Raw genomic sequence first — 18,789 nt, forward strand, 5'->3', positions numbered from 1 at the left:
GGAAAACCCAAAAGAAGCCACTCCCAAACTATTAGAAGTTATAGAGCAATTCAGTAACATGGCGGGATACAAAATCAATGCTCAGAAATCAGTTGCATTTCTATACACGAATAACGAGACTGAAGAAAGAGAAATTAGGGAATCCATCCCATTTACAATAGCACCAAAAACCATACGTTACCTTGGAATTAACTTAACCAGAGACGTAAAGGACCTATATTCTAGAAACTATAGATCACTCTTGAAAGACATTGAGGAAGACATAAAAAGATGGAAAGATATTCCATGCTCATGGATCGGAAGAATTAACATAGTTAAAATGTCCATGCTACCCAGAGCAATCTACACTTTCAATGCTATCCCGATCAAAATACCAATGACATTTTTCAAAGAACTGGAACAAATAGTCCTTAAATTTGTATGGAAACAGAAAAGGCCCCAAATCTCCAAGGAACTGTTGAAAAGGAAAAACAAACCTGGGGGCATCACAATGCCGGATTTCGAGCTGTACTACAAAGCTGTGATCACAAAGACAGCATGGTACTGGCACAAAAACAGACACATAGACCAATGGAACAGAATAGAGAGCCCAGAAATGGACCCTCGGCTCTTTGGGCAACTAATATTTGATAAAGCAGGAAAAAACATCTGGTGGGAAAAAGACAGTCTCTTCAATAAATGGTGCTGGGAAAATTGGACAGCTACATGCAAAAGAATGAAACTTGACCACTCTCTCACACCATACACAAAGATAAATTCCAAATGGATGAAAGACCTCGATGTGAGACAGGAATCCATCAAAATTCTAGAGGAGAACATAGGCAGCAACCTCTACGACACCGGCCAAAGCAACCTTTTTCATGATACATCCCCAAAGGCAAGAGAAACAAAAGATAAAATGGATTTATGGGACTTCATCAAGATTAAAAGTTTCTGCACAGCCAAGGAAACAGTCAGAAAAACTAAGAGGCAGCCCACGGAATGGGAGAATATATTTGCAAATGACACTACAGATAAAGGACTGGTATCCAAGATCTACAAAGAACTTCTCAAACTCAATACGCGAGAAACAAATAAACAAATCAAAAAATGGGCAGAAGAGATGAACAGACACTTTTCCAATGAAGACATACAAATGGCTAACAGACACATGAAAAAATGTTCAAAATCATTAGCCATCAAGGAAATTCAAATCAAAACCACACTGAGATACCACCTTACACCAGTTAGAATGGCAAAAATAGACAAGGCAAGAGACAACAATTGTTGGAGAGGATGTGGAGAAAGGGGATCCCTCCTACATTGTTGGTGGGAATGCAAGTTGGTACAGCCACTCTGGAAAACAGTGTGGAGGTCCCTTAAAAAGTTAAAAATTGAGCTACCCTATGATCCAGCCATTGCACTACTGGGTGTTTACCCCAAAGATACAGACGTAGTGAAGAGAAGGGCCATATGCACCCCAATGTTCATAGCAGCAATGTCCACAATAGCTAAATCGTGGAAGGAGCCAAGATGCCCTTCAACAGATGACTGGTTTAAGAAGTTGTGGTCCATATATACAATGGAATATTACTCAGCTATCAGAAAGAACGAATTCTCAACATTTGCAGCAACATGGACGGCACTGGAGGAGATAATGCTAAGTGAAATAAGTCAAGCAGAGAAAGACAATTATCATATGATTTCTCTCATCTATGGAACATAAGAACTAGGATGATCAGTAGGGGAAGAAAAGGATAAAGAAAGGGGGGGTAATCAGAAGGGGGAATGAAACATGAGAGACTATGGACTATGAGAAACAAACTGAGGACCTCAGAGGGGAGGGGGGTGGGGGAATGGGATAGACGGTGATAGGTAGTAAGGAGGGCACGTACTGCATGGTGCACTGGGTGTTATACGCAACTAATGAATCATCGAGCCTTACATAGGAAACCGGGGATGTACTGTATGGTGACTAACAGAATATAATAAAAAATCATTAAAAAAAAAAGTATATGTGAGGTGAGAATAATGAAGGAGAGCTAAATCCTTATCTTTCAAAGTAGGAAATCAACATCTGATACCTACGATTGAAAAACATGAAACATCAAAATAAACATTTCGTTTTATGGTCGTAAATCCTAAATTTTCAGCCAAGAAGGATGAAAGTGGTTTCTTTGGGATGAAATAGAGACAGATGGGGTCCCCTGTATTTGCTTACAAGGTTGTAGAAGTATGACCCCGTAAAATAATGCACATGGAGCCTTCATAAAAGCAACCACACGCCATAATTTACTTGTTAATGACTGCAAAGACCAAACAAGAGTAACCTCGCGCTCCAAAAAAAGCCCTGGAGTTCCCCGCTTGCTACTCTGATCAACTTTCTCTGACTTTGAGTTTCTCATCTGTGAAATTAGTTAATATATATAGATTGAAACAGATCGTGAGTACAAAAGTGCTTGAAAACAAGAGTTTAAAACCACTTCGCCCAAGAGTTTGGGATCCTCAGCATTCATGCATTTGAGCACATGGTGCGTAGCAGGGAGTGGGACGCGAGGAGCGCAACGCTGTGTGGAACTAGCGACCTCACCTTGAACTCACCTGTCTAGTACAGGCTCCCACCCTTACCTTTACCAGGTGGTGATCTATTCTTGGGCCATGTGACTTCGGCTAATTTCCTTAGCTTTTCTGAGTCTCTGTTTCCCTACCTGGGAATAGTTAAGCTACTCCTGCGAAGCTGGAGTGAGAAACAGCCGTGAGATTTGGCTGTTTTGGTCGGAAGGTAATCGCAGCTCCCTAACTTCAGCTCCACCCTGGGCGCGCGGGACCCCTGGGGCCTGGGAGAAGCTCGCGCGGAGAGCGCCTGGGGATGCGAGGATCCGCAGTCACTATGGTAACCAGCGACGCCCGCAGTTCCCAGGCAGCCCGCGGCGGAGCCGAGAAGGCCCCGGGCCTCCGGCTGCGAAGAAGATCCCCGCGGCATGAGGCGGGAGGAAGCGGTGGTGGTGACCGCGGTGGCGGCGCCGGAGGCGGGCCGCGACGGGGAGCAGCCTCGGCAGCCGGCCGGGCTGGGCTGCGGGGCACGCGGGGAGCCGGGCGGCGGCCCCCAGGAGTCTTGCAAACAGTGTGAGTTCCCCGCTGGCCGCGTCCCCTGCGAGCAGGGACGTGGGACGGGTCGAACGCGTGAAAGGGGAGCTGGGGGGAACCGGGGTGAGACTCGCTGAAGCCGCGAAGGTGTTGGAGGGAGAGGGCAGAGCTGCTGTTTTGGCAAGGGCGGAGGTGCTGATGGCGCTGTAGCAGAAAGCCTCCTTCACAAAAAGCTACCTGAGCCCAGGTAGCCTCCAACCTAATAGGTAGTGGCGTTGGTCTGGAAGGTATTGAAAAAAAAATATATGTGTGTGTATATATAATTATAAAAATCTGTACTATATAAATTTGAAGTTTATATATGAGAAAATATAAAATTTATGAACATCTATATATATATATATATACACACACACACAGAGAAACATGTGGATCATTTTTGCCAGTTCCTTCATTTTACAGACCGGGAGACTGAGGTCTAGACTGGAAGAAATGAAGTGACTTGCCTACAGTGACTCAGTCAATGCTGGAGAAGTACTTAAAACACTTAACCTCCCTGTCTTGGACTCTCAGTTCATCAGTTATTACTACCTGGTGCTTTTAGAATCTCACAATTACAGGCCACATTCTAACACATGGTTTCCTTCCTTGCCTTGCCAAACACACAAACAATATTCAAGTGAGTAAAGGCGGTTCTGGCCCAGAGTCATGACCAACGTGGCTGAAGCTTGAGTCAGCTCCAGGCCTCGGCGCTCATCCATACTGTTCCATGAATTTATATTTCACAGTCCCTTGTGCTCTACAGGTTTTCAGGAAGTGCTACGGAATGATGATGGGGAAATAATAAGCCAAAGAGGAACGCCAGCAGTTTCTGGCCCTTCTGCATCGCCTCCTTGATTGCCTCTCTAGAGACCAGTCTCAGGTTGCAGTGACCCCAGGAGGCAAGGTGGGGCTGAAACAGCTCCACGGCTTCTCTGCCTCAGGGGGCCACACACCCTGCTCCCCGGACACCTCATTAAGGAGCTGCAGAACCAGGGTCTCCTAGAGAAAGGGCCTTTTCCCTCAGCATCCGCCCCAATATGACTAGGATACCTCCTCATTCCTTTGATTATCAACAGCATGCAGAGGCCTTACCTAGAGCAACTAAATTCAGTATATTTAAGTATTCAATATATTTAAGTAAGTCCTTACTCTGACTTCAAGTTGTGTCTGGGAATTTTCCCATTAAAGATGTTAGAAATGAAAGGTTCTTTAGTCCTGTGGAGTCCTGTAGGAGTAGAAGGTAGAATTAATCATTCACTCATCAATTCAACAAATGCCGAGGCCTTACTACATGCCAGGCATTGGGCAAGTTGCAGAGAAGTGAGTGATGAATTAAGGCATGTGTCCAAACTTTGAGGACATCAGAAAGTCAGGGTCAGGGCATAGAGCGCTCTTGCCTCAGCCTCCCAGAGAACCTCCTTTTAGGGCCTCAACCTGAATAGAGCCAAGCTATTCACACCCACATGAAGTACCCCTTCGATTGTCAAATGTTTTCTGGGAAAGTCTTCTGTCTCTCTGCAGCTTCTATTCCCTAATCACAGATCTGGTCTGAAATATACACAGATGAAATGTGGGCCTTTCCCAGTAAAACATCCTTAAATTGTATGAAGGTGGCTCTTTGAACAGCCACCAAATCTTTCAGACTTCAGGTCATCTTTAAATTACTTTGTAGCACTCTCCCCATGCTGGCTAACCTCTTCCAACGTTCTCCAGTTTATTAAATCACTGAATCCAGTATTGTAGCTATGATCAGTTTAGGACAATGTGCTGGGACTATTACCTCCTTTGATCTGAACATTCTACTTCTATTAAATGGACCCAGAATCAATTAGCTGTTTCAGCAGGCACATCGTATTATTAATGCATATAACAAATGCAGTCTATGACATCCTTAGTTTCTCTTTCCCCTGTTGTCCAATTGAAAACATTTGATCCAGGCTTTTTTTTCTATCTGTTATTTATGCAGTTAATTTGTTTCATCCTAAATACAAGTTGTTATATTTATCCCCATCAGTACCATTCTATGAATTTAAGCACTTCATTCCAGGTATAGAAGCAGCCCTTTGAGTCCTGAGTTTAGCAAGTGTGTGCCATTCTCACAATCCGTGACTAGGCAGTTCCTCCCTATATCCAAATTAGCAAACTAGGTGGTAGTCCCAACAGTTCCAAGGACAGTCTCTGGAAGTCCCTGACCTGTCATTCAGTATCTTCGGCGTGGGTATTCTGCCTCCTACAAATACACTTTAACAAATGCCTTGCTGAAATGCAGATACACTGTGGCTATGACATCTTCCTAATCTAGCTAGTTTAGTAACTTGAGTTTGGGAATGTCAGGTAGGCATGGCTTTTAATTTTTATGGCCAGTTTAGTGATTTCTGAGAGTTACTTTCTCAACTATAAAATAGGAATAATTATATCTGCCCACAGTGTGATTCTGAGAAAGGGAAATAATATATGTAAGAAGCTAATAATATATGTATGGTAGCATCCAATGAATTATAGCAATTATTATTAACTCTTTACAAAAGAAAGCAGTTTAGTCTGGAATAATATTGTTCTTAGTAGTCCTCAACACTTAGGGATCACTGTTTCTCAATATCTGTACTCACAAGCCATCTGTTGGCTAACCCACTCAAAATGTCGGTAAAGATCAGCATCAAACTTCTATGTTAGACTTTGTAGATTTTTTTTCTTTTTTTCTTCTTTCCTTCTCTCTTTCCTGCTCCTTCCTTCCTTCCTTCTTCCTTTCCATCCTTCCTTCCTTTCCTTCTTGGAGCGGGGAATATTTGTCTATACTAAGCTCTTTGCTACTCTAATTTTTCATAGTTTCTCAAAACCTTTAGTGATTTCCTCTGTAAATTCTTGGAGCAGCAGGGCTGAAATTCATCAAGAGACTTGAACTTAGAGCAGGGGATCTCTTCTGTTCTACTGAACTGTTACAGGATTTTCTTCCTTCTTAACCATGTTTCTTAAACCTTTTTCTGCCTTAGGACCATGATTTAGCCAAAAAAGTTGAAACCAAAGTTAAGCTTGAGTAAAGCTAACCTCCACCTCATTTTCCTATGACTCCTAACTTTTGGGAAACAAAAATGAGATGCAGAAAGTATCTAATTCTACCTTGATCGTGTCTGAGGGTGTGCTTGAGTCTTCATGACCAGGAGGGACCCAGGACCACAGCCAGAGGCAGTAATCTCTTACCCCATTTGGGCCAGTCTGTACACAAGTCAAATCTATTCACTTGTGTTTTTTATTGGTTAGTCTGGGAAAGATGAGGCACCTGCTGTTGTGAGTTTAAAGTCACATCTTAAATAGCTAAAGTATTGGGTTGGTTAGGTTTTCCATGGTTCCTTGCATTGAGCTGTTGAGTATTACGACTAGAGCTACTGGTTCCCTGACATTCGCAAGGCTGTGTTGGCATCCATGCACAAGAATGGTCTTTGAGCTCCATCTAATGTAACAATGCTGAGTTCTTCTTGAACACACATTTGGTCTATTACTATGCCAGATTCTGCTCGGGGACTTTCATGAACTGAACAGAAAACATCCCTGCCCTACGGTATTTATGGTCTTATAAGGAAGACATATATTCAGCTAAGAGTTGCATAAATAATGGCATACAAAACAAATGAAGACATACACAAATTGTAATAAATGAAATGAAAGAAAAGAGGAGAGTCTTATGCACAAAAGTATCCTGGAACATTTCCGGATTTTAGAGTCAGAGAAAGCTTCCCCAAAAAACTGACCTTTAAGCCTAGACTAGAAATTTGAGTAGAAATTACCCAGGCAAAAATATTAGGAGAAAGGCAGTTCAGGCACAAAATAGAATGTACATAGGCTTTGATGTGGGAATGGACAGAAGGGCCTCAATGGAGCCCAGAGAGCAAGAGAGATGGGCTGACAGGAAAGACTGGGGAGACAGTGCCAGGTAGCACAGAACTCTGGGGGGTGAGCAGAAGAAATATTGCTAAGGTACTTAGAAAAAATAAGCCAGTCCTCCACAATAGCAGCGATGTCTATAGGGCCAGGCTTAGAGGCCAGGAGAAAGTCCTATGTCCATAAGTAATCCACTACTACAATTCATGTCTACCTCTCAAAATGATGACTCAGTAAGGCTGAGGTTGTTCTGTGCTGTGTAGCTGGATTGTAGGCTCCATGGCCACACCTGTCTTATTCATTGCTTGTCCTCTGCCCCTAGCCAATGCCTGGCACAGAGTAGGTCATTAATAAGGATTTATCGAATAAATGAGTTTTCTTGAAGCTAATGAAAGACACTCCATGTATTTCTTCCTAACGCCTAAAATAGATATCTGACACTTAACCACAAAAGTTCAGGAATTATGTGAAAGTGTAAAGTCCCAAAAGAACCAGAAAGGGATCTTTCCAAAATAGAGTTGCAGGGTGAATCATCTGCTGTTTGTATGGAGGGATGTGTCTTTTTAAGAAATAGTTATTCATGTAGGTATAATGGCTAGAGAGTTTGCCATAATTTATGATAAATAACCAATTTTATTAATGTCTTTATAGGGAAGAAATTCTTGTATTCTGAGCCACATAAGAGAATTAAGGAAGTACTAGAAGAAGAACTTTATATTAAAAGAGATGAGTGCCACATTAAAAATCCACCTGCAGGTAATCTCAGTGACAAATGAAGCATATTTCTGAAATGAATATGAAATTACCTATTTGATGGTAGAGTGATCATTTTATTTATTACAAAACCATGCCTATCAAAAGGAAAATGGATCCTTGGGAACTTCTTATTTTTATAATTTTATCATTATAACTTACAATTACAATTTTTATAATTATCTTGCCTGTGTCCAAATGAGCTTATATGTACAAAAAATGAGCTAGGTATCAGTACCTACGTTGCTGTCCCACATTTTTAGTGGAATTATTTCTATTTAATGAGAAGTAGAATTTTTTCTAAGAAAAGCACAATAGCATCTTCAATCTTTATCAATATAAGTGTGACCAATAACAGTGGTTCCCAAAGTTTAGATTTCATCAGAATTCCCTGGGAACCAGCTAAAAGCATATTGCTGGGACCCATCCCTAGAGTCACTGGCTCAGTAGTTCTTGGGTGGGGGGTCAGCAATTTGCATTTCTACCAAGTTCCCAGTTGGTGTTGAGGCTGATGATTCAGGGACCCAATCTGAAGATCACTGACCCAGAAGAATCGAAGTCATTTAAATAGGTCAAATCATCCAAGGATTTTATTGTGTGTACATGTAGTTTATGGGTTGTCTGTCTAGGCATTGATAGTTCATTTGAGAAAATCATATGCTCTAGAAGCCCAGAATCCCTCACAGATTTTTAAAGTAGGCTCCACGCAGCCCAACGCGGGAATTGAACTCACAACACTGAGACCAAGACCCAAGCTGAAGTCAAGAGTCAGACTTAACTGAATGAGCCACCCAGGCGCCCCCCTCGCAGATCTTATTTTGAAACTACTAGAGTCCATCCTTCTCATGATGCCTTCTCAATGATTACAAGGTGCACATATCACACTTTTCAAATCATCAGGTTTTTATTGCAAACCTCTTGGGTACCAGCATTCCTAGAAGAAAGAAAGGAACCATAACACATGACTCTTGAACTCAGAGAACTTGACATTTTCTGAGGAGGAGGAGGACTGTTGAATACCCAGCGGCTCGGGCCCAAATTCTCTAAGGATTCCTAAGCGCAGATGCTGCAGACCTAGAAGTGCATTTTTTCCCCCAACTCTGACGTATTTGCCCCCTTTCCATTGCAAAACCAGCCATGCAAACATGTTAGGCCTTCCGTATTGCCCATTCTTACAAAAGGAGAGACCAGCAAAATGGCCAATTTTATTCATACTGTGTCTAGAAGGAAAATACGATGTTTATTTTGTACTCTGTGAACCGATGCAGAATGACTTATGAAATTGTTTCTCCGAATCCAAGTCTACATGTACTATTCCCTAGTGGTTAAAAAGGGTTTAAGTCTTATACTAGTCTATTCTGGGGTTACTTTCATTTATACACATACAGATTTATAACTTATATATCAGTTAGATGGTGTATTATTCTTATTGAATAATAATAATTTTTCTAAGCAATCTTTTCAAATGTCCTTCATATAAAATGGAAATACTTGGGCTACGTTTTCATAACATCCACCAGAGGTCGCACAGAGGTGCTCTTTTCGCCTAGAAAATCCTTTAAAGCTGAGAGTAGATTCTGTAAGGTTAGGTTTTAAAGGGGCTTTAGTTACGGAAAACAAGCTACTAATCTTTTTTCTTTTTCTGTTCTTTTTTTTTTTATTATTCATTCGACAGAGATAGAGACAGCCAGCGAGAGAGGGAACACAAGCAGGGGGAGTGGGAGAGGAAGAAGCAGGCTCATAGCGGAGGAGCCTGAGGTGGGGCTCGATCCCATAACGCCGGGATCACACCCTGAGCCGAAGGCAGACGCTTAACCGCTGTGCCACCCAGGCGCCCCTCTTTTTCTGTTCTTAAAAAAATAAATTAAAAGGCTGGACAGCCTGTGTCCTTGGCCACAACAGGGAGCCAGCACCTCGAGAGGAGGCCACGCCTCCTGCGTACTCTCGGCGTGGGCAGCTCTGGGCCAGCCACTGAACTTTCTATTGCAGGATTTTCGGACACATAGTCCTTTAAATATATGATGAAAGCTGGGGCTCCTCTTTCTGGAGAGCACAGCTTGTCACTTACACACAGGAATCTGCATAGAACTTTTAGGGACTTGTCTGGCTCCGGTGGCAGCTCTTCCTGGATGTTAAGAGTAAGTACACTAGACCCATTATCTCCACTTCTCCACTTCTTATTTACTCCTTCACCCATTGCAAATAGGCTTTGGTTTCCCCGACCCAGGGAAACTGTTCTTTTCCAGATGGTGAATGACGTTCCTCGTGAAGGTCAAATCAGATGATCTTGAAAGTCTAATACAATCCAGAAACCCATCAAACTCAACTTCTCTGCCGCATCTGACGTAATTGTTTACTCCCTCCCTTTGAAAACACTTTGTCAACTTAGCCTCCAGGTCAGCACGCCCCAATCTCCTGGTTTTGCTGGTACGACTCCCTGTCGTCTTTGCTGGCTCTCCCTCCTCATCACCTCTAAACTTTGGGGAGCTCAGTCTCAGGCCCTTCTCTTCATCTATATTCACTCCCTGAGTGATCTCATCCAGCCCTGTGTGCTAACAACTCCAAAATTTGTATCTCTAGCCTCTGCTTTTCCTGTCAAATCCCAAAAGCCTATTTAACTTCCCACCTGGATGTCTACTAGGCCTCTTGCCCTGAACATATCCAGAACAGAATTCTTGTTCTGTACCACTCTTCAAAAGCTCTTCCCCATTTCAGGAAAGGGCATCACCATTCACTCCGTCGCTTATGCCAATCACCTAGAAGTCAAATCTTCAAAATTCATATCCAGTCCCTCAGCTAATCCTGTCGAATCTACATTGGAAACACATCCTAAATCACCCCAACAGCAGCCTTGTCCAAGCCCCCATCATTTCTTGCAAGCTCAGAAGTAGCATCGTCTAGCACCTTCTACTGCTGTCCCCACAGTCCATTCTCTGCACAGAACCCAAAGGGATCTCTTACAACATAAATCATCGTACACCACCTCTATGTTCAAAATCCTCTGATGGCTCCTTATGATTCTTGGTCTAGATTTCAGTCCCCTTATACTGTTGTCTCACCTTTCTGAACTCAGCTCCTATATTTTCCCACCCCACTTTAGTCATACGGGTTTCCTTGATGTTCTGGAACATGCCAAACCCATTTTCACCTGAGAACCTTTCCACTTCCCCTAGACCATCAAAAGTCTTTCTCCCTCTTCAAGTTTCAGCGCAAATGTCACCTTCTCAGAAGTAACCTCTCTCCCAGGTTAAAGTAGAAACTACCCATTCCCCTAATTACTCTCTAATCTTTCTTAAAAAATTTTTTTTATTACATTATGTTAGTCACCATACAGTACATCCCTGGCTTCTGATGCAAAGTTCGATAATTCATTAGTTGCGTATAACACCCAGTGCACCATGCAATACGTGCCCTCCTTACTACCCATCACCAGTCTATCCCATTCCCCCACCCCCCTCCCCTCTGAGGCCCTCAGTTTGTTTCCCAGAGTCCATAGTCTCTCATGCTTCATTCCCCCTTCTGATTACTCCCCTTTCTTTATCCCTTTCTTACCCTACCGATCTTCCTAGTTCTTATGTTCCATAGATGAGAGAAATCATATGATAATTGTCTTTCTCTGCTTGACTTATTTCACTTAGCATTATCTCCTCCAGTGCCGTCCATGTTGCAGCAAATGTTGAGAACTCGTTCTTTCTGATAGCTCAGTAATATTCCATTGTATATATGGACCACATCTTCTTAATCCAGTCATCTGTTGAAGGGCATCTCGGTTCCTTCCACGATTTAGCTATTGTGGACATTGCTGCTATGAACATTGGGGTGCATATGGCCCTTCTCTTCATTACGTCTGTATCTTTGGGGTAAATACCCAGTATTGCAATGGCTGGGTCATAGGGTAGCTCAATTTTTAACTTTTTAAGGGACCTCCACACTGTTTTCCAGAGTGGCTGCACCAACCTGCATTCCCACCAACAATGTAGGAGGGATCCCCTTTCTCCACATCCTCTCCAGCAATTGCTGTTTCCTGCCTTGTTAATTTTTGCCATTCTAACTGGTGTAAGGTGGTATCTTGACTTGAATTTCCCTGATGGCTAATGATTTTGAACATTTTTTCATGTGTCTGTTGGTCATCATTGGAAAAGGGTCTGTTCATATCTTCTGCCCATTTTTTGATTTATTTGTTTCTCGTGTATTGAGTTTGAGAAGTTCTTTGTAGATCTTGGATACCAGTCTTTTATCTGTAGTATCATTTGCAAATATATTCTCCCATTCCATGGGCTGCCTCTTAGTTCTCTCTAATCTTTTATGCCACCTTCTTCTTTCTGCTTTTTTTAAATCACAACCTGAAATCATGTATTTGTCTGTATACTTCTTTATTGACGGTCAGTCCCACAAGAACATAAGCTGCATGAGGACAGGGGCTTTATTTTGCTTACTACAAATCCTCATAAAAGGTGATATAGGTATATAAGATTCCCATTTTACAGATGAGTAAACGGACATTTTGAGAGGCTTCTACTGTCCGAGGTTATGCATTAAGTAAGTGGCAAAACTGGATTCCAAAACTCAGGCCTGATCCCGAATCCCATTGGCCTTCTATGCACTATCGTGTTTCCACCGATGTACTATGACCAAGTCCCGTGGGTCCTGTTCTGCCCTTGAGATTTCTGCACCATTTGACATAATTGATGGTTCTCTCCTTAAACCTTGTTTTTTCCTCAAATTCCTTGACACTAAAATGTCCTTTTTCTTCTCTTCTCTGGGTATTTCTTCTCATCCTCCATTGAGAACTTCTTTTCACTCACCCGCATTCCCAAATATTGATGCCTACTAGGGTGTTACCCACAGTCTTCTAATCTTGTTCTATTGGCTCTCCCTGGATCATCTCAGCTATTCCCATTGTTTCTACCACTACCTCACTGTGATATGTCTGTATCTGAAGTCTGTGTCCAGGCTCAATTTCTCTTACTGGATGTCCCATAAGTACTTAAGGTCAACATGTCCAAAATGAAACTCATACCTCTCCTCGACTTACTCCTTCCCATATATCATCCACCCAAATGCATGACGTGGCATAATGTCCAAGTCCAAAACCGCAGAGCCGTCCTCCGTACCCGCTCCAGCTCAGCACGCCTTACATTTAACTAGGCTGTCAGGGGTATCTTAGTTTGGCTCAGGATCCCAAACGGTTGACCCCTATGCCAGGCTCATCTTGCAAACATATAGACATATTTATTTGTTCTGCATTGTTTTTTTTTAAATATGTGAACCAGTTGTCAACATTGAAAAAATTAAGGCTTTTTACATATGAATCTAGATTTCTAGATTATCTTGGGTGAAGAGGGGGGAGGGAGGAGAAAGAAAGATGTGACAGCCAAGTTGACGTTCACATGTGGCAGCAGAGACTGGAGTTGGCTTACGCTGCCCTAGCTGGCCTGCCCACTCTGTTACCCATCCACATGAAGGTCCCTAGCCAGGTGGGGCATATCACAAACTCTTCGTGTTCACCCTTCCACTGCAGACTTCCTCCTCTCATGGTGGAACTAGGAAAAAAATGTGTTTCTCTTCTATCCATGTCTCCAACAAAAGTGGAAAAAAATAAAAGCAGTAGAAGAGCCAATTATTTCTTACCCCTGGCCTGCTTAACTAACTTATATTACCTGCCTGGCCTTTCTATATGTATATTTGTTTAGTGACTATGGATAAACAGTATGTACTATTTCTTGGATATACCCAAGTCTATCTGAATTCGAGGGACCCCAAGGTATATGCATGTGTCCAAGTGTATTTGTGCAGCAATGTATGCATTAACCGGATTTGTTTAAATTTTTAAACGGTCAAGTCTACATTCCTGCACAACAATCTGATTGATGAAAGTGAGATTTCAGTAAGTGTCCAGACTGGATTTTCCCTCAACCATTGATAAAGCACCAAAACACTGGGTCCCATGGGAAGTATGCGTGAACTTACCAAAGAGCTTATACCATCTATTAGGAGGGGGATTTGTCTGACGTTAAGCAACTGAAATCATAGCATGTTTTCTTTGTGACAGAGCTAATGAGGACATCATGGAAGTGCCTGGAAACAGTGGACTTCAGTTCTTTCTGTGCTTTCCCCCTTTTCCTTTGGTTGAATAAAGTGGTATAAGATCAAAGTTTTCTTTTTCTTGGGTTGAATGAAATAAGTAAAAAGTCTGAGATTCATTAATTAGCTTTTATGGATGGTTAACAGAGCAAACATTACATTTCATCTGGGATATTTTTGTTTGGGTGGCAATAGGGAACTCAGGAAAAAGAGCTGTTGGTCTTCTGGGACCTTCAGCTAAATGAGATCCTACCTACTCATGTGGTTGTGTTGTGACGGCAGTTAATAAGACATCGCCTGTAAGGACATTGACATGACCAAGATGTTCCAGGTGGTTGATACCTGACACTTGGATCTAGGGAAGGGCATCGGTGACCACAGGAAAAATGAGCTGCCAGGCCCCTAAGCCCTCTCCTCTGGGATTTGGATTCCTTCCTGGCTCCGGATGCAGAGAAAGGTGGGCTCAGTGAGAAGCACTGGAGACTGGGGTGAGGGGAAGGATAGTGGAGGGTGTCTATATATATATATATATGTATATACGAACACACACTGATGATGGTAATAGAAGTATTAATAATACTACTATTATTAATTTTTTACAGTTTTTACAAATTATCTCTTTCAGTCCTTGCAGTGACCCGTGTTCTTATTATTCCCATTGTGCAGATCTGGACGCTGAGGCTCAGGGAGTTACAGTGACTTGTCCTTTGTCACACATAGGCTTGTCAGGAGCTGACCTCCTTGCTCTTAGCCCTTGGGCTATACAGTCTCTTCTGAAACATAAGCTTATGTTTTCCGAGAGGAAAAAAGACTTGAAATTGTACTGGTAGCAAATAGTATTCTCTTCAGTAAAAGAAAGGTGGGCACAATCTTTTCCAGGTTCTGCCTCAGTTTAGGTTCAAACCTGAGGCAGAACAGCCTTCAGAGGCTTTACGCATTCCTGTCAGATACGGACAGGGTCTGGGAGCTACTCAAAAAGGTTCTCATCATCCCGACACATAAATGCCATTATCTGGCCAAATCTTCTGTCAGATGCAAATGGGATTTCGGGCCACTTATGGAACTTTCTGGATAAGTAAGAATTTAGCTAACATCATCATTGACATATTCTTAGTGATTTCCTGAAGATTTTCCCCTCCTTAGAACTTTTTAAAAAGAAGAGGTAAGCTTGTGAGACTTGCATTATCAGACTATTGTTTTCATCTTACCATTTATCTTAAAATTATTTCTACATTTCTGAGAACTTTTATAGAGGACTTTGTGGAAATTCATGTTTTAATTTGATGTTTTCAAATTGCAAGAGCTTTTATATTTTTTCTGGCTGAAACCTGCAGAGGTTCTAGTAATCATGAAAATTTTGATTAATAAACTTTACTAGTTTTCTCTTACACAACTTCTCTTTTTTCAATGAATTTCAAAAGTGTCCTGCTCTATCCATGACTTTATGTCTACATGTCCCTGAATGCATAAAAACTTAATTTTGAATCTGGTTTATTTATTACACTTAGTACCAGTTTAGAAAATGTAAAAGATCGCTCAGCAAGTGTGGATATGTTTGTTATTCATTAATTCATTCAACAAAAATATTTGGTGTACCTACAATATAAAAGGAATTTACTAGACACCAAAGTCATGTCAAGATAATTACAGAGCCTAGAAGTCACCAAAGATAAATTTAAATTACTTACATTTTTCTCCCTGTGGTCAAATCTCTGACCGTGTTTACACAAAGGAGACACAGGTGATATAGCTCCAGACTGGCTTTTCAAGCTCCAGTGTTCATTACTCAGAGTCAGACACAGCTGAAGGAAACAAAAATATTTTTGAAGGGTGAGCTTATCTTCCCTGAAAGATCAGGCCAGTTCCCCCTGGCTAAAATTTCTAGCATCAAGTCATGGTTTAGTAACTTTACATTTCAGGATAAAAACACACCTAGAAAGATCGCTGAGTAGAAGGGGTTGGGGGCAGAGAAGGGAAGAGAAAAGGCTCTCCAGAAGATTCTGGCTTCCAGAAGGGATTTAATTCCTTTCTCTTAGCTTTTCTCTTGTTTTGCCACTCTTTCCTTTACAGGTTGTGTGCCAACACTGTGGCCTCCCTGGCTCTCCTCCCCTCTTTGTCTTTCTTCTGCCTTCTGGAATGCACATGCCCAAAACAGACGGAGTTGGATTTCTCTTCAAAGAAGGTGCTCCGAAGGACATTTGGGCTTCTTTCCTGACCTCTTTTTCTCCAGTTGAACATATCACCTTCTGTAATTTCTTCACCCAAACATCACATCAAATCAAAGTAGTGCTGTTTTTTCCAGCAACCTCTGTTCCTGAGTACAGCAAATCCTTATGCATAACTATATTTTGCTTTTACTTTTCTCACGCATTTCTGAGCAACTACATTTACATTTGAGGTATTTTCCCTATTAAGTTGTAAACTTCCAGATATTCCTGGATTCCAGATTGCCTCTGAAAGAGCACAATTTGATTAGATTAGTGTGGCTTTTCTAATTTAATGTGGTTTTTCTACATTGTTCTGCCTCCTGATTTCAAACTGTTTTCCATTTACCAGCACTTCTCTCAATGTGGAACAAATCTAAATCCATTTCTATGGTTTCGTATTGGGGGTTGTACACAGGAGGCATTTAATAAATATCTTTGGACTCCTAAATCTGGGAGCCTATTATCCAGAGGCTGGAAAGCAGCTCTTTTCTGTCTCCAGACAGGATAGAAGAAGAGGAAACTGGCTGGAAGGGTGGGGGAACGATTTGGGTTAGATATAAGGAACAGCTTAAACTCTGTAAGGTCTTGACAGAAGGGGATTGTGGAGACTTCCTTGAAGGTCTTTGAGGAGACGGGAAGAAATAAACTTTGCCAGACAGCTTCAGCTATTCCATTCAGGAGTGGGGAGGGAAAGACAAGTATCGACGTTCCATTTGAATGAGTCAGTTCATTGCTCGTGCCTCTAGAAACAGAATCCGAGTCCATGCTTGGACAGGAAAACCATTGTCCCTGTAAAAATAATAGCTACCATTTATTGAGTACAGAGCCCTTTAAATCCATTTCATCCAAATCCTGTAATGATTATTTGAGCTAGATATTATCGCCATCTCAAAACTGAGGAAACGGAGATGTGGTGTGTTCAATAACCTGACCAAAGCTATGCAACTGGCAGGTGGTGAAGCAAAGACTGAAAGCCAGATCCCCTCTGAACCCAAACACCATGTCCCTAATCACTATACAGTCCCGAATCCTTTAGGGAGGAATCAGAGGTGAGCGTGGATACCAGTAGGTAGCCTTGGATCCATGGAGAATATTCGGGCATGATAATTTGCAGCTTCAGAAATGGTAAAAACAACGTATTTAACTAACCTGAATAACCTTACGTGACTTGAGTCACAGTTGTCTACATGACAGATTTTCACCAAAAGCTTGTTGACTGACTCTCAAGAGGTAAATAAGTGCTTTTAGGATACGGAGGACAATCCAGTGCAGATGAAAGCTAAAACAATGCTTCCTGAAGGGTATCAGGACTTAAAGCTACGATTTGGTTTGTATCAATGCACAGACATCGTGTTCCGCGTATTTGTCTCTGGTGTTTTCCAGTGAGCTTGTTGTTTTCATTCAAGGAGGGATTAAACCGCATCTAGTTCAGGATTAAGAAGTTGTGGTCCGTATATACAATGGAATATTACTCAGCTATCAGAAAGAATGAATTCTCAACATTTGCTGCAACATGGACGGCACTGGAGGAGATAATGCTAAGTGAAATAAGTCAAGCAGAGAAAGACAACTATCATATGATTTCTCTCATCTATGGAACATAAGAACTAGGAAGATTGGTAGGGGAAGAAAGGGATAAAGAAAGGGGGCGGTAATCAGAAGGGGGAATGAAGCATGAGAGACTATGGACTGTGAGAAACAAACTGAGGGCTTCAGAGGGGAGGGGGGTGGGGGAATGGGATAGACGGTGATGGGTAGTGAGGAGGGCACGTATTGCATGGTGCACTGGGTGTTATACGCAACTAATGAATCATCGAGCTTTACATCGGAAACCGGGGATGTACTGTATGGTGACTAAAATAATATAATAAAAAAACATTAAACCGCATCTAGTTCAATCTAGTTCAGTCTTTTAGAAGATTGCTGAATGTATTTGATGAATTAATATGGTAACTTTTGGTTATATTGTCTTCGGAAATATTTGTACTTTGAGGAATTAAATTAGAATCAGTTAAGGCTGACCTCATGAAGTGTCTATATTAACTAATTTATTTCTGATCCTTTTGTGTTTTGTTGTATATGTTTCTATATTGACTTTTCATCTATATCTTCAGGGGCCAGCTAAATGATCTAACAGCACTATAGAGGTTTAACTGCCTATGGAATATTTGAATGAATGAACTGGCATAAGAGATTAAACAAATGCTAAAGACTTTGGGTGGTTTGATTAATCAAACAAAATAAACCTCCACCCAAATGACTGAAAAAGTAGTCACCCAGTAAAGACTTCTAAAATACATTGTGCTGAAAAGGAACTAAGCTAATAATTGTCATCTTGCTTCTGAAAATATTGACAGTGGCCCTGGAAGGGATTTGGAGCATTAAAAGGAATCTCCCTGTGGGAGGCTTGAAGCCAGGACTGCCGAGCAGAAACAGTTTGCTGCCACAAGCCAAGTACTACTATTCGAGGCACGGAGGGCTGAGAAGTAAGATCCTGATACTCTTGACTTCTACTGAAAGCCCTGAGTGTGCTGATTAGCTCACAGCCCAGTGGTGTATGCTTTATTTCAAGTTCTCAATCAAAATGCAATCTTCCTCTCGTTTGTTTGTTTGTTTTGAAGATTTGATTTATTTATTTGGGAGAGAGAGCACAGCCGGAGAGGGAGAAGCAGACTTCCCACCGAGCGGACAGCCAGATGCCGGGCTTGATCCCAGGACCCTGAGATCATGACCCGAGCCGAAGGCAGACGCTTAACCGACT

General features: G+C 41.9%; 1 protein-coding gene across 1 annotated transcript; it reads left to right on the plus strand.

The window, feature by feature from the left end:
* Positions 1-2,960: 2,960 nt before the first annotated feature.
* On the plus strand, positions 2,961-18,567 carry CUNH11orf97 (chromosome unknown C11orf97 homolog). The gene is made up of 3 exons (XM_026505915.1): positions 2,961-3,105; positions 7,636-7,740; positions 18,386-18,567. The coding sequence occupies exons 1-3, from the start codon at positions 2,961-2,963 to the stop codon at positions 18,565-18,567; spliced, it is 432 nt and encodes a 143-aa protein (XP_026361700.1).
* The last annotated feature ends 222 nt before the right edge of the window (positions 18,568-18,789 follow it).

Source organism: Ursus arctos, unplaced genomic scaffold (genome assembly GCF_023065955.2).
Source record: "Ursus arctos isolate Adak ecotype North America unplaced genomic scaffold, UrsArc2.0 scaffold_22, whole genome shotgun sequence".
Classification (NCBI taxonomy): domain Eukaryota; kingdom Metazoa; phylum Chordata; class Mammalia; order Carnivora; family Ursidae; genus Ursus; species Ursus arctos.